Source organism: Littorina saxatilis, unplaced genomic scaffold (genome assembly GCF_037325665.1).
Source record: "Littorina saxatilis isolate snail1 unplaced genomic scaffold, US_GU_Lsax_2.0 scaffold_190, whole genome shotgun sequence".
Classification (NCBI taxonomy): Eukaryota; Metazoa; Mollusca; class Gastropoda; order Littorinimorpha; family Littorinidae; genus Littorina; species Littorina saxatilis.
Window position 1 is genome coordinate 200,001 of NW_027127005.1, and position 14,000 is coordinate 214,000.

Sequence of the window (14,000 nt, forward strand, 5' to 3'; positions counted from 1 at the left end):
GGTATAATAGAATGTGTGTAGCTTGTTCTATTTGTTTGGTTTCGTCAGTACAACGTGCGCGATGTTTTTGTTCAATTCTATTTTGCGTGCTCCGATTTCTAAATGCTTAGTGGGTCTGACTCACTAGTGTGTGGTTCCGAGGTACGGACTTGTTTGCAAACAGCTTCCTTGTCCGATTAAAACCTCGTAACTCGATTTTTTACGAAATCGACTTTTTTACATCAAAATAATCTACGATTTTTTTCTCTATTTTTTGGTTATTGTGGTGAAAGCCTAAGATCGCTGGAACTGGAAGTCAGTTAAAAATGAATATATAAATACCTCGTATATCATTTTCGCAAAAGCGCAAACCAAAATTACACGTAACGTGAGTTGCGAGCATTTTTTCGTTCGCGTGTTTTTCAGTTTGGGCCGATGCAAACCTCGTATGTCGACTTACAACTTTTCTAACATCTAAACACGGCGGTAAATAAAACGTTTCCGCCAGAAACGAGGTTTACGGTAACATATCCGTACGCTCAGAGTTTAGGTACAATTAAATATTAGCGTCATTAATGAAGCTAGAAGTAAAATGTGTAGTAAAATGACAATCTACGACATCAGTTATTGTTCAAAAGATTGTTTTGTTAGTATTTTTCCTTTGCTGAGTACAAAAGCATAACTACATAGTACAAAGAGAGATTAAGTAGTTAAAGTATTCTGACATAGATCTCTTAACTATGTAATGGTTCAGTCCTGAATTTCTTATCTTATTTGTTAGCTGAAGATGTACAGGTATGCATATGTCACGTACTGAAGTTGTATTCTAGTGTTTGAATGCAGTCCGTCATGTCTGGCAGTGGGTCCTTCACACCTGAAAGCCAATTCTCTTCGCTTGAAGATCTTAGGTTGATGTGCTGTGGGTGCCTGAATAAAAGTTCTATACTATGGGATTTCGAAACGGAACTTATCATAGATGACATCACTGTTCGTATGAACTCTGATTGTGTTTCGTGGGTATACTGTGTCCATTATCATGGTTAGTTTCATGTGGACTGTAAAGCATGAAAAAAAACTGTATCTGCTCGACTTGTTTGCATTAAGAGTCATCGGGATGTTTGCTTTCTCTGGTGCAAGCTCCGCATGAGCGAGCAGGGGTCAATTGATGGTGCAGCTTTCGCTTGGAAACAAAATCACTATCTTCCAGTAGCAAACCAAACATTGTGATTCACCAACCCCCAAAACTATGAATGCAACGTTTGCTGTGAATCCAAGTACGGAAACATCCCATAGCATGTGTACCAGATGCACATTCAACGCAAAGACGAAGCTTGCAAACAAAAGAACATTGACAAGAGGGTTGCTAAAGAGAATGGTGATGTCCAAGTTTTCACCATGTATCTGCAGGTCGACTTGTTGGCCCTATGTATCTAAGCAAATGACAAATACTTCAAGACCAAGATGTGCTGCCACTACTTCACATTGTACAACAGTTACTTGAGTGACACAGAGGTTGCTTGCTACTTTTGGGATGAGTCAAAAAGAGAAGTCAAAAGCAACAGTTGGCGAAACAACCAAGGCAATCATTATCTACAATGACGGCTGTGGGTACCAGAACCGCAGTTTAATAGTCTTGGGAAACGCCCATCTTTACTTTGCAGTCAGTCAAGGAAAAGTCGTTTTCCAAAAGTTTCCTGAGAAAGGTCATACCTGGATGAAAGTGGACTCTGTACACCCAGCTATCAAAAACAATCCAAGGAGAAGGCAGATAGTCTGGCCTGCCGAATACGTCGAAGTCATTACCTCTGCAAGAAAAAGGCAACCTTACAAAGTTGTCCAGGTGGACCACACATTCTTCAAGGACTTTCTTGATCTCAGACACTTCTGGGGATCCACAATTGGTGGATATTCGCAGTCCGAAGTACCTGCCTGACGGTACTTGTCGCTACAAGCTCATCTATTCTGAGGAGTGGCGGACTTTTTTTTTTTTTACAAAGAAGAAGGAGAGCACATGGAGAGCCCGGTGTCATCCCCCAGCTCTACACAGTACGGCTGACCATCAAAGACATAAAGTGACAGCACCTTCAGCATGTCGAAGAGGTTTTTCCAGTAGATTCATGCCAATACTATGATGGTCTACCCCATGGTCGTTAAGCTCTGCATTCTCATGAGTGGTCATCCTGCATAACTACTAGCTGTTCAAGGACATTTAGATGACAATTGCACTCAAACTAAGATATCTCATTGTTTTCAAGGAATACCCTGTTTTCTGTGCATACAAAAAGGCTCTTGTGTGGATGTTTACGCTTCCCTGCAGGCAAATAATGTTATGTACTTATCAGCTTGAGTTTACACTTGTTTTTGTGTGTTAATTGAAAAGGTTGCAAGGAGACTGTAAGGATATTTTACACAAGAATGAGTATACATCGGTTTGTAAAATCAAAAAACAAATACAAATTGTGACAAAAGAACGATTGTGTGTTTACTGCGTTTTTTAAACATTGTTTTTGTCTTTTTTGTTCGTTGGCTATGACTGTTACAAAACCTTGTAAGTCTTCAAGTTTGGTCGGGTTTTAAAAAAGAAAAACTCGTATCTTGCAATTTTGTTGAATATCGTGCGTTGTAATTGTGACCAACACGATCTAATGACACACAGTAATTTGTTTGTGCTTGTAGATCATGTGCAGAAACAATTGGCTTATTTTGATGACAAGTTATTTTTTAAAAACGTTTTTTGTGTTTTTCTCGAAACACTAAAACTCGATTTACGAGGTTTCAATCGGACAAGGACGTTATGTTATTGTTCTGTTTCTTTTTCTCAGTTTTTCACCGCGAGACGCATGACGCGAGACGCAATACGTCAGTAAAGGTGACACTATCTCAGTATCTGCGCATAGTTTGTGTTTCGAGTTTTCCGAACGAACGTGGAGCCAACACTAGCTGTGTGTTCTCCTTGTATTTTTGTTTTTAGTTTCTTTCCCGCTTTTCTTAATGCAACAGATTATCGTAATGCGTTGTATTATCAAGTTTCCCCTTACAGTTGGGAATATGTCGGTGTCTCTCTGCTGTATGCTTCAGCTTTCATTTTAATGACACAGTCCTTCCAAAGACACAGTCTTTCACTGTATAAGAAATGACAAGGCCTTTACATGGGATAAGACCATCCCTCCCCTTAGACACGTACACAGAATCAACATTCTAATTGCTTCCTGTACAGAGTTGGACTTTTTTGACGCATCAGTTTCTTAAAAACTACTTGTGCCTTATCCCACGAAAAGGCCTGACGAGATCTGAGATCGTTTACACTGTGCATTTAAAGTTGTCGTGAACATAAGCTTGCATGGTCTCTAAAAGAACTGAAGCACACAGATTACTCACAACAGCCTGCACCATCAAGCAGCGTTCCTCGCGCAGGCGTTTAACAAGGTCAAGGACATTGATGTGACCTTCGTTGACTGCCATGTCCACGCCAATCTCAAGGCCGATGTAGGTCCCTGTTCTCCCGACACCGGCACTGTCACAGTCAAAATAAAGATTATTATGGATCACCCACAATGTCCGTGTCACAATGTCACTGTCACGATTTTTTTGTGAGTTCGAGATTCTTAACAGTTAACAAAAGTTTGAAAGAAAAAACTGATTTAGACTACGCTCGCATTTTTTTTCTCTCTTTCAACAATTCTTAATGGCAACCTGCGCAAATGACTCTGACTATGTTTCTCATTTTATACTTTTATCCTTGGCAATAATTGTGAGCATAGTATATTGCACAAACCGTTGATTTGCAGACTCGTACTAAACTATTTATGACATAATCAAAAAACAAGAAAGGTAGGTTGTTGGAACGTTTGTTATTGACAAAACAATACATTCACACGGATATTTCAACGTGAAGAGACAAACAAATATTCACACAAAACTTATCTTGATAGAATCAGTTTACCTCCACTCGTCAGGAAGCCGAGCGAATGACATATTCATGACATATCCAAGATGCGATAACAGTTCAGACTGTGAATTATTTTCTTCTGCAAGTAATGTCGTGGCAGACCTGCAGTGAACGAGAACAGGCGGAACAGACTCGCCATCTGCTGGCTTTGTCCTGTTGTTGACGTAACGCCAGAACGTGACAAGGGAGGTAGTCGTGGGTGCACCGTGATCGGGCCACGACACGTAATGGTACTGGGTGACCTCCCTTGACTCACCGCTCTGAAATTCACACGAGACAAGAATGGTTTTCTCAAATATTTTGAAGAACAACACAATTCACACAACCAAAGCATATAAGCAAATAACGTACTGCGGAAGAATTAATCTGGTTTGCACAAAGAACACGAATGAATCAAACCGCAGAAATGTCACTGAGATGCTTTAATCAAGCCATCCCTATCTGTCCGCCCTGTGATCGGGAGGTCGTGGGTTCGAACCCTGGCCGGGTCATACCTAAGACTTTAAAATTGGCAATCTAGTGGCTGCTCCGCCTGGCGTCTGGCATTATGGGGTTAGTGCTAGGACTGGTTGGTCCGGTGTCAGAATAATGTGACTGGGTGAGACATGAAGCCTGTGCTGCGACTTCTGTCTTGTGTGTGGCGCACATTATATGTCAAAGCAGCACCGCCCTGATATGGCCCTTCGTGGTCGGCTGGGCGTTAAGCAAACAAACAAGCAAGGATCCCTATCTGCCAGTATAGATTTAACTTTTACGTGAATAAGGCACAAAATCATTCGCAGTTTATATCTAGTATGAAACCCAATTTCCAGTCATTAAATCCGAGTCGACCCGATCAAACGAAAGTAAACTATTAAGACCCGTCAAAGAATTCAAACTGGACAATGCTGACGCTCTTGCTTACCCCATCTCTCTGGACGTTGAAGGTCCTGATGTAGAAGTCGTCTCTGCACTGGACGTGAGTGGTGGTCACTGTCACAGGGCCGAATGTGTCCACACCGTCCTCCTCCTCCGGCCAGTACAGCTCGCACTTGGGCTGACATTAAAATGAGACGACCGGTTAACAGAACAAATCACACACAGTATCACTCTGCTCATATGCTGGCTAACATTGGACAACCGGTTATTTTATCAGAACAAATTACACACTGTATCTCTCTGCTCATATGCTGTCTAACATGGGAATACCGGTTGATTTAACAGAACAAATCACACACTGTATCTCTCTGCTCATTTGTGATCTTACTTGGGACAATCGGTTAACAAAAACACCACTGTATCTCTCGGCACATATGCTGGTTAACAATTGACAACCAGTTAATTTAACAGAACAAATCACACACTGTATCTCTCTGCTCATCTGTGATCTTACTTGGGACAGTCGGTTAACAAAACAAAACACACACTGTATCTCTCTGCTCAAATGTTGGTTAACGATTGACAACCGGTTAATTTAACAGAACAAATCACACACTGTATCACTCTGCTCATCTGTTGGCTAACATGGGACACCCGGTTAACAGACAAAATCTCAGACAGTATCACTCTGCTCATATGCGGGCAATTATGAGGCAACCTAATAACAGAAACAAATCACACACTGTATCACTCTGCTCATCTGTTGGCTAGCATGGCACAGTCGTTTAATAGAACAAATCACACACTGTGTCAATTTGCTCATATTCTGGCTAACATATTGGACAACTGGTTAATTTAACAGTACAAATCACTACAGTACCACACAGCTCAGCTGTGGGCTAACATAGGACAGGGCAGACATATTGCATAACAAATAATCTTAGTAACACGCACATCTTTTTCTCAAACGGAATCTGACGCACACATGTGATTTATTAGACATTGTCTCACACACAATGTAGTCTGACCAGTTCAAAACATTTCATTTGGTCTGAAAAGAACAAAGAGGTACCAGACAAACAGATTTGAACAGACAAGTTTAATTAATTATCGAATTAACTCCTTTTTTCCAAGCAGGCACACAAAGCCTTACATATTCGGCTGCACGAATGTAGTGGCTCAAAATCCAGTATCTGTCTACGAGAAACATAATTTGTGGAGAGTGTTTGGTTCATATATCGACTTTGTGCCATAACTGAAGTCTGTAACGTTATAACGCCGACAAGGGTCCGAGTTTTGAGACAGATACATAAATAACAGTTTGGTGACTCCTGGGTGGATCCCTGACAAAGGGGACAACATGGGTACAGGGTTAGTGCCTTCTGTGGTCGATACCGTTTTCAACAATATACTGTCTTACATCAGGCAAATTAATAAATTCATGATTAATAAAAAAAAAACCGCTCGCGCTGGACCCGAGTACTCTTCAGACTGGCTCGCTCCCCCAGTATGAAAGTTTTTGTCTTGTGCACGTGGATTAAAAAAAAAAATATTTATTTATTTTACACAATTAAAAAAATTATTAGAGTAAAATAAAACATTAAAACGTTCATAATAAACAATTTATATAAAAAATAAAAAAATAAAAATAGACCGCCCATGCCGGGAATCGAACCCGGATCACTTTGGCCATAGACGAATCGCTTTCCACCCGGATCACTTTTATTTAAAAATAAAAAAAATTATTTATTTATTTTACACAATTAAAAAAAATATTAGAGTAAAATAAAACATTAAAACGTTCATAATAAACAATAGTAAACAAGAATTAAAAATAAAAAAAATAAAAATAAAAAAAATAGACCGCCCATGCCGGGAATCGAACCCGGATCACTTTGGCCATAGCCGGACGTGCTACGACAACTTTACTAGAGTTGTACGCCTTGAATCACTGTGTGTCCCTGTCGCTCTCTCTCGTGCTCTCTGTCTCTCTTTCAATCTCACCGAGACCAAACACTGCATTGTAGTTTCTTTGCCGAGACCAAATCCCCACCCGCTGGCTGGCTTGCAAATCATGCTTTTCTCGTCACTGTGTGACGTGTTCGGCGGTTCTATGAGCCGAACCGCAGTTCTATCCCACCGCGAATTCCGCCCGCCGTTAAGAGTCGTTTTTGTGATTTATTTCGCATTTAGGTCCCAGGTAACATTATGAAGTTTTAATACGATCAATCGGACCTATTATCAAGTTAGTGTATCAACTTTTGAACGAACTGCGCCCAGTAGTTTCCCAGCAATAAGCTGTTAAGTCGAGACACACACACAGACAGACAATTAAAGTCTGCTGGACCCTTGTACTAGCGTACTCGGGGAAAAGGACATTTTGTATACACAAAAAAAGGAAAACATGTAAACACAACAGAAACTGACAAGATAGATAAATTAAGATAAAACAAAACTTACTTTTCCTTTTTCCTGAATGTTGGTGAGCATGACAACGTGTGTTATCTGCTCCTGCCAGATCATGCGCCAGAGGTCGCCCACAGTGTTGTCCCTTGGCCCTGTGACATGGGAGCAAGAACAACACAGTTTGTATTGCCTGTGCAAGAGTATGTTGCGAATCAGTAACATTAACAAAATGTGCCTCTTGGGTTAATGCCTAGGGTCAAGTGTGTGTGTATGTGTGTGCGTGTGTGTGTGTATGTGTTTGTGTGTGAGTGTATGTGTGGGTGTGGGTGTTTGTGTGTGAGTGTATGTGTGTGTGTGTGTGTGTGTGTGTGTGAACGTATATGAAAGTATGAACGAGTGTTTTTACCTTGAGCAGCGATGAACTGTTTGTCCAACTTGTAACCCTGCAGTGACAAATTGTGTGATTAACTGATTAGACTGTCACAAGTAATACACACACAAAGATCATCAGCAACAACACACTCACACACACACACACACACACACACACACACACACACACACACACACACACACGCACACAAAGCTACATTTAAAATTTAAAAAATAATACAAATATGCACACACAAAAAGTAAATAAGAAGAAAAAAAAGAAGAAAAAAAGTCTTCTTCTTCGAATTAACTTCAATGTCTTCACAACATTATCTTAACTAGCATTCATATAAAACGACATTGAGTTAACATCGAGTGTTAGAGTGATTAGCGATTGTTGAGGTATTAATTAAAACGATTGATACAAAGAAATTATTAAACATATAAGTAAAAGAAAGTAGCATGTCCCACCGAAACATAGCTCGCGTTAACAAAATCAGTGGCCGTTCCTACGGAGTATCCATCACACAGGACGACTAGGTTGCGGTCATCTGAAAGAATATGTTTGGAATGTAAGATTAGTCCATTTGCATTTCTCATTGACAACGTTTGGCTTTATTTCTTTCTAAAATTGTTAGGTATAAATGGTATTTTTGTAAGTATCGGTCATTGTTAGAAAGCAACATGCAGACTGTTCGAAAGACTCACTAAATACTAAGGATGTTCTCTGACGCTTTTTTACATTTCAGCAGCAGTTTATAAAATGCTTACAGGGCAGGATGGCAGCGAATCGGTTCTTCTTGAAGTTCTTTTTCAGCTGGGCGACCTCCTGGGGTACACCTTCAGGCATGCTCTCGAGTGTCTGAAATAGACACAGACAGGCGTAGACACATCACGATACACATAAACACACACTCACACATGAAGAAAACACGCAGCCACAGACACACAGAGACAGACACAGACAGATAAATACACACACAGACACAGGTAGACACACACACACACACAAATACACTGTCGCCGAATTTACAGGGATAACATTCGTACAGCAAACTGTGTTTATAACTTTGCGCTAATCTAGTAGCACTTTAAACTGAATAAATCCATATCAGATCTCTCAGATCTCACGTTCTTTTGGTCGAAAATCTGATATAAACAAAAGTTCCGGAATCAGCAACGTCGCAAAACATGATCAACATGGTTACAAACATATTTTTGCGAGCTTTGCTAATCATTGCCAGCTAAGTTTATGTACACACTAGTTTATCACTTACAGAAAATTCCTCCTTCAGTTTTCCCGAGGCCAGGGCGTCCACCAGGTATTTCTGCACGGCGTCTAGCTTGGGTTGTGACGCCTTGAAGCTGGCGTACACGTCTTCGTCGTTGTTGTAATACACGTTATCGCCCTCAGTCGCCTCGTCGTAGTCAGCTGGGTCTAAAACAAACAAGCACAAATTAAACGAGCATACAGAGCATACAAATAATTGAGATAAAACAATACAAACCAAAGCACAAAGCAAACTGGTCGTACGAGACAAATAATTGTTACACCCCCCCCTACACACACACTCACACACACACACACACACACACACACACACACACACACACACACACACACACACACACACACACACACACACACACACACAATCATACCATTGACAGAGAGACCATACTGTACATACAGGGTTGAGAGTTCCAAAGCAGAAATAGAGTTGTGGAGAGTCTAGAGGAGGCTAAGTAAAGGCTTTACGAAACAGGTATGTTTTGAGTTGTGTTTTGAAGGAAGAAAGGCTACTGGAATCACTGACCTTGTGTTGGGGCAGAGGCTTGGGCTGCTTGCGGTGTTGGCGTGGACTGCTGGTGTGCCGCAACATCTGCGGTGTTGTGACCTGAGTCTTCTTGGTTAACTACCCCACTTGGTTTCTTGGCCACCATCGGTTTTACGGCTGCGCTGGGTTTGCTGGGTTTGGGAGCCTCGGAATCTGTTGGACATTTTTTTGTTTGTCGTGAACATACCTCAGCCAATTCAATGTACAATGCTAACAACCATGTACTTTACTTATGTGTACTTATCGTGAATATAGAGAATACTACATTGCTTGCTGTGTCCTACCAGATTTACACGAGATGTGTTTTTAAATATTGAACTGCGAGCGAAAGCGAGCTGTTCACTATTTGAAAAAGCAACGAGTGTACATCTGGTACGACACAGCAAGCCATGTAGTATTCTGTTTATCCTACATACTGTACTTTTACGTGTATTTTACTGAAAATGTCCTGCAGTCGAGGCAGCTAAATTGAAGACACTTGTTTTGGAACCTCGATCTTTTCTAAAGCCTCGTGCAATCTATTACGTCAAAGCAAAGAAACGTCACTCTGAAAGTGTGGCGTGACGTGTTAGTTCTAAAAATTCATCGAAGGTAATTAGCGAGCGCAATTTTTGTTTCTATAATGACGTTTGTCTCGGTGACTTTGGCATCATAAGCAGTGGAAAAACATGTCCCTGCCAGACTTGCTTGACATGACCTCATTTACATGATATACACACGTGTGATTTGAACGATTATTATCTCACGGGTGTATCTCTCACGTATGTAGGATAAATCCCAATATGCAGTGTCTTGCACTGGGGTTGCAGTGAGCCATTGCAATGAAATGATGAAGAAACAATTGTGTGAACTTTGGGAAGTTCACAGCAACATGTCACGAGTTTTCATGCTATCTTTCTTCATTTTTTCCAAACTAGCATCCATTAAAAGAAAGGTTTCAGACATAAGGCAGAATCGTCAAATGTGCAAATTCGGCAGAAGAATCTGCACGCAAAAAGTTGTATGAGTACAGTTCACTACTATAATCTCAGTTTCTTACCAGGAATAAATACAACACAACAAATCATGTAGTTAACAGCAATCCACACACACAAACTAGACCAGGGAAAGATTACCTGCGACAGGATCAAAGGACAGTGCTGTCTCTCTGCTGCCGTTAGCAGTTTCCGACGAACTTTCTGTGTATGCTGACCTGGCCTTCGGTTTTTGTTTTCTTCGCCTGTAATCGCAGTATGTATAAATAAAACGTTACATTAGATAATCAAAGAACGAGTCAAAGGGTTCATATTCAAACAGTGAAAATATGTAAATACAATCGACGCAAACACAGAAAGGAGACATAGAAGTAGAAGTAGAGAAAACTAAATCGTTACACACACCAATACAGTATCTACATATTACAAAATACAAGTATAGATACATTCCGCACGAAGGAGTGCTTTTTGCCCAAACATATCTGCAATACTATGAAATAAGTTTTAACAAAAAGGGCGTGCTGTTCTGATGGTAGGTATTCTATTCGCTTTAAGGTGAAAGATTGATTTGTCATCTTAGTTAAGCATATTTGTCCGCAAATACACACATTTCTGTTCTGGACAACCCTACATTTTGCAGAGTTGTTTTATCGGGTGTCAAACTACGTCACCAAAACTCATGTTGATATGATAATTACTTCATCTACGTATAGCACATGACAATATGAATTCAAAGTTGTACAAGTCGTTTGTGTTTGCTGTTAACACACCATGGACAATGCTATATATGTTACTAGTTTACTAATTAACATCAGGTACCTTATGATGATGATGGCGATCACCACGCAAAGAGCAATCAACACAACAACACCGCCAGCCGCGCCTCCAATCAGCGGTGTGTTCGAACGAGAGCTGGACACTTGCCCTGTAGATGCCATTGTCAGATCCATGGAATAATCGATGAAATGGTGAAACATGTGAATCAAAAAACGTTCAACCTCAGTTCGCTTTTTCCCTCCCGATTTGTTCTTTGCTACTGGTGACAAGTGGAGGTCAGCTCACACGGACACAAGTGTTAATACAGTCTTGAGGAGAAACTGGCCACAAAGCACCCAGTACACAACAAAGAGAAAGTAAACTCACCACAATCAAAGCAAATACCACGACCATTCAATAAATGTGTTAACTAATATCAACATTTGCTGTGAACATGCTAGCACAAATGGCGACCAAAAACGGGTACGCAGATTATAGGAGCGTCTTTGCCGACTTACTTCACGTTCTGTGTTGTTGATAAGAATTGTGTTGTCTCTTTGCTTGTTTAAATAATTATTATCCAAAAAAACTGATGCATTTCTTGCCATTTTGCCATTTATTGTTTGTCATTGTGAAATGCGAGTGTTTTCCGTGGTGTAATCTGTGTAACGACTAGTGTCACACTTTGGGTACCTCACTGCGATCAGCGTAACGCTCCAAAGGAGATTCAAAGTAGAAAAGCAGATAACATACCCAAACAAATGCATTCAATATCAATAAAAACGAGCCACAATCCATGCAATTTACTTTCTGTGTACATTTTGCAAATCAAATTTGGTCATGGCGTTTGTTTGTTCGTTTATGGGCTGAAACTCCCACGGCTTTTACGTGTATGACCGTTTTTACCCCGCCATTTAGGCAGCCATACGCCACTTTCGGAGGAAGCATGCTGGGTATGTTCGTGTTTCTATAACCCACCGAACTCTGACATGGATTACAGGATCTTTTTCGTGCGCACTTGGTCTTGTGCTTGCGTGTACACACGGGGGTGTTCGGACACCGAGGAGAGTCTGCACACAAAGTTGACACTGAGAAATAAATCTCTCGCCGAACGTGGGGACGAACTCACGCTGACAGCGGCCAACTGGATACAAATCCAGCGCGCTACCGACTGAGCTACATCCCCGCCGTTCATTATGGCGTCACATGATGCGTAGGTTACGCTCGACTTTCGATTCAAAGTAACTCTAATTTTGTAAGAACCATGTAAATCAGTGATTGTTTTTTGTCACGTTTTAATATCACAATAAGGTGATTATGAACGGTTAGTTACTTCTAACTAACTCACCACACTACGTTCCACTCTCGCAGTCATACACATAGATAGAATCAACAAAAGTATAAGTTTCAGACGCCTGTTTATGTAATATCACGCCACCTCCCTCGAGACTTCACTCAAAAAATGTTCTTTTACGTTCAAAACGTAAAATACCAAGAGGTCACTGACAACAAATGCCAGTTAAATGTAGAAAATTATAGTAACACGCTGATCCCGTGTGTAGCTAGGAAAATATAGCTGATCTGCCTAAAAGTGCCAATTTATGCAGGTGTCACACACCCCACGTTGTCACCACTCGCGTATAATCATGAATATCACAGATGACCAGGTGGTAATAAGGGTGCATAAGACATGGTGCAACTTAGCTTTGTTGTGCCACCGAGTGGACGGCCTGTAATTAGTTCATAGTCTGCACAACTGCTCCGTCGAATGAAGTGCCGTCTGGCGTGGCTACGAAGCAGGGAAAAGTGGAGACATCAGGCGCCTCACTCAGTCGCTGGTTTACCGGTTAGCTGGTTACAACACCCCGCGGACGATCCGGTTACAGCATCCAGCAGATTAACAGCGTCCCGCAGATAGGCAGCAGAAAACAGCCAGCAACAGTAGCAGGTAGAAATGAAGAAAGGCTGCAACAAAAAGCCTCGGTGCACTAAACATGTCATGCTACCCCCCACACCCCACCTTTAAACATGTCACCTTTCAATATTTCATGGAGCACGTGGGCCTGCACAAACGAACTTTTACAACAACAAATCAGCTATTTTCCTTCCTTCTCTCCATATCTGCAAAAAACATATACAGATTATTATTTTAGCGTCACAAAGAGCAAATTATGCGCTAACCTGGAAAGAACACCAGAGAGTATTTCATTCCACAAACACAGACTCGTCAACAGCGTTAAATAACGATTTATTACCTCAAAAGCCTATGTAGGTAGCACTCTCATTGAAGCGAAAACCGCTTCTTCCTTTGAATGGCACCTGTTCATCAACAGCGATACCCCATTCACCCTCTTGCCGAAGCCTTTATGCGGTGAAATTTCTTTCCCGCACAGCAAAGAGAAATTGACGACCCGTTACGCCAGACCGCATGTGAACGCAGAGAAAGTGGTCTCAAACTGAAGTTTTCCTGAAGCCCTCCTGTACATGCAGAGCGGCGCGTTGAATATCAATGCAGAAATCAAAGCGATGAAGTCCATCAAACTCGCAGGAAATATAAGACACCGACCGTTCTCCCCAGCGCTGAGTTTTCGAGTGTCCAGTTAACATGTCTCAGACAGACAACCTTGACGAATTCACGTGACTAACCCTGTCACATACCCCAGTTCAGTTATCGACAATTCTGCCTCGACAGCAGAAATCACCCCCGCGAAATCCGTGCAACACAAAATACCCGTGTTCGTTTTGCGCTGTCAGCAAAACCCACAACCCTTGACAGAAAGCACATGCGCTTTCTATCGCAATTGACCAAGAGAAGGCACCCCACAGAGTGACACTTTCTTGATCCATGTCACTAAATCGTGACATTTT

At 41.3% G+C, this 14,000-nt stretch overlaps 1 protein-coding gene across 1 annotated transcript in view; it reads right to left on the reverse strand.

Moving 5' to 3' along the window:
• LOC138955466 (receptor-type tyrosine-protein phosphatase kappa-like) overlaps nucleotides 1–11,472 on the reverse strand; it is a 20,476-nt gene extending 9,004 nt beyond the window's left edge. The window contains exons 1-11 of the mRNA XM_070327071.1: nucleotides 11,196–11,472; nucleotides 10,518–10,621; nucleotides 9,382–9,555; nucleotides 8,842–9,002; nucleotides 8,336–8,426; nucleotides 8,036–8,115; nucleotides 7,599–7,635; nucleotides 7,247–7,344; nucleotides 4,833–4,964; nucleotides 4,031–4,188; nucleotides 3,358–3,493 (exon numbers count right to left, since the gene is read on the reverse strand). Coding sequence (XP_070183172.1) covers nucleotides 3,358–3,493; nucleotides 4,031–4,188; nucleotides 4,833–4,964; nucleotides 7,247–7,344; nucleotides 7,599–7,635; nucleotides 8,036–8,115; nucleotides 8,336–8,426; nucleotides 8,842–9,002; nucleotides 9,382–9,555; nucleotides 10,518–10,621; nucleotides 11,196–11,353 — 1,329 coding nt within the window. The 5' untranslated portion in view covers nucleotides 11,354–11,472. The remainder of the gene's footprint in view (nucleotides 1–3,357; nucleotides 3,494–4,030; nucleotides 4,189–4,832; nucleotides 4,965–7,246; nucleotides 7,345–7,598; nucleotides 7,636–8,035; nucleotides 8,116–8,335; nucleotides 8,427–8,841; nucleotides 9,003–9,381; nucleotides 9,556–10,517; nucleotides 10,622–11,195) is intronic.
• Nucleotides 11,473–14,000: the final 2,528 nt, after the last annotated feature.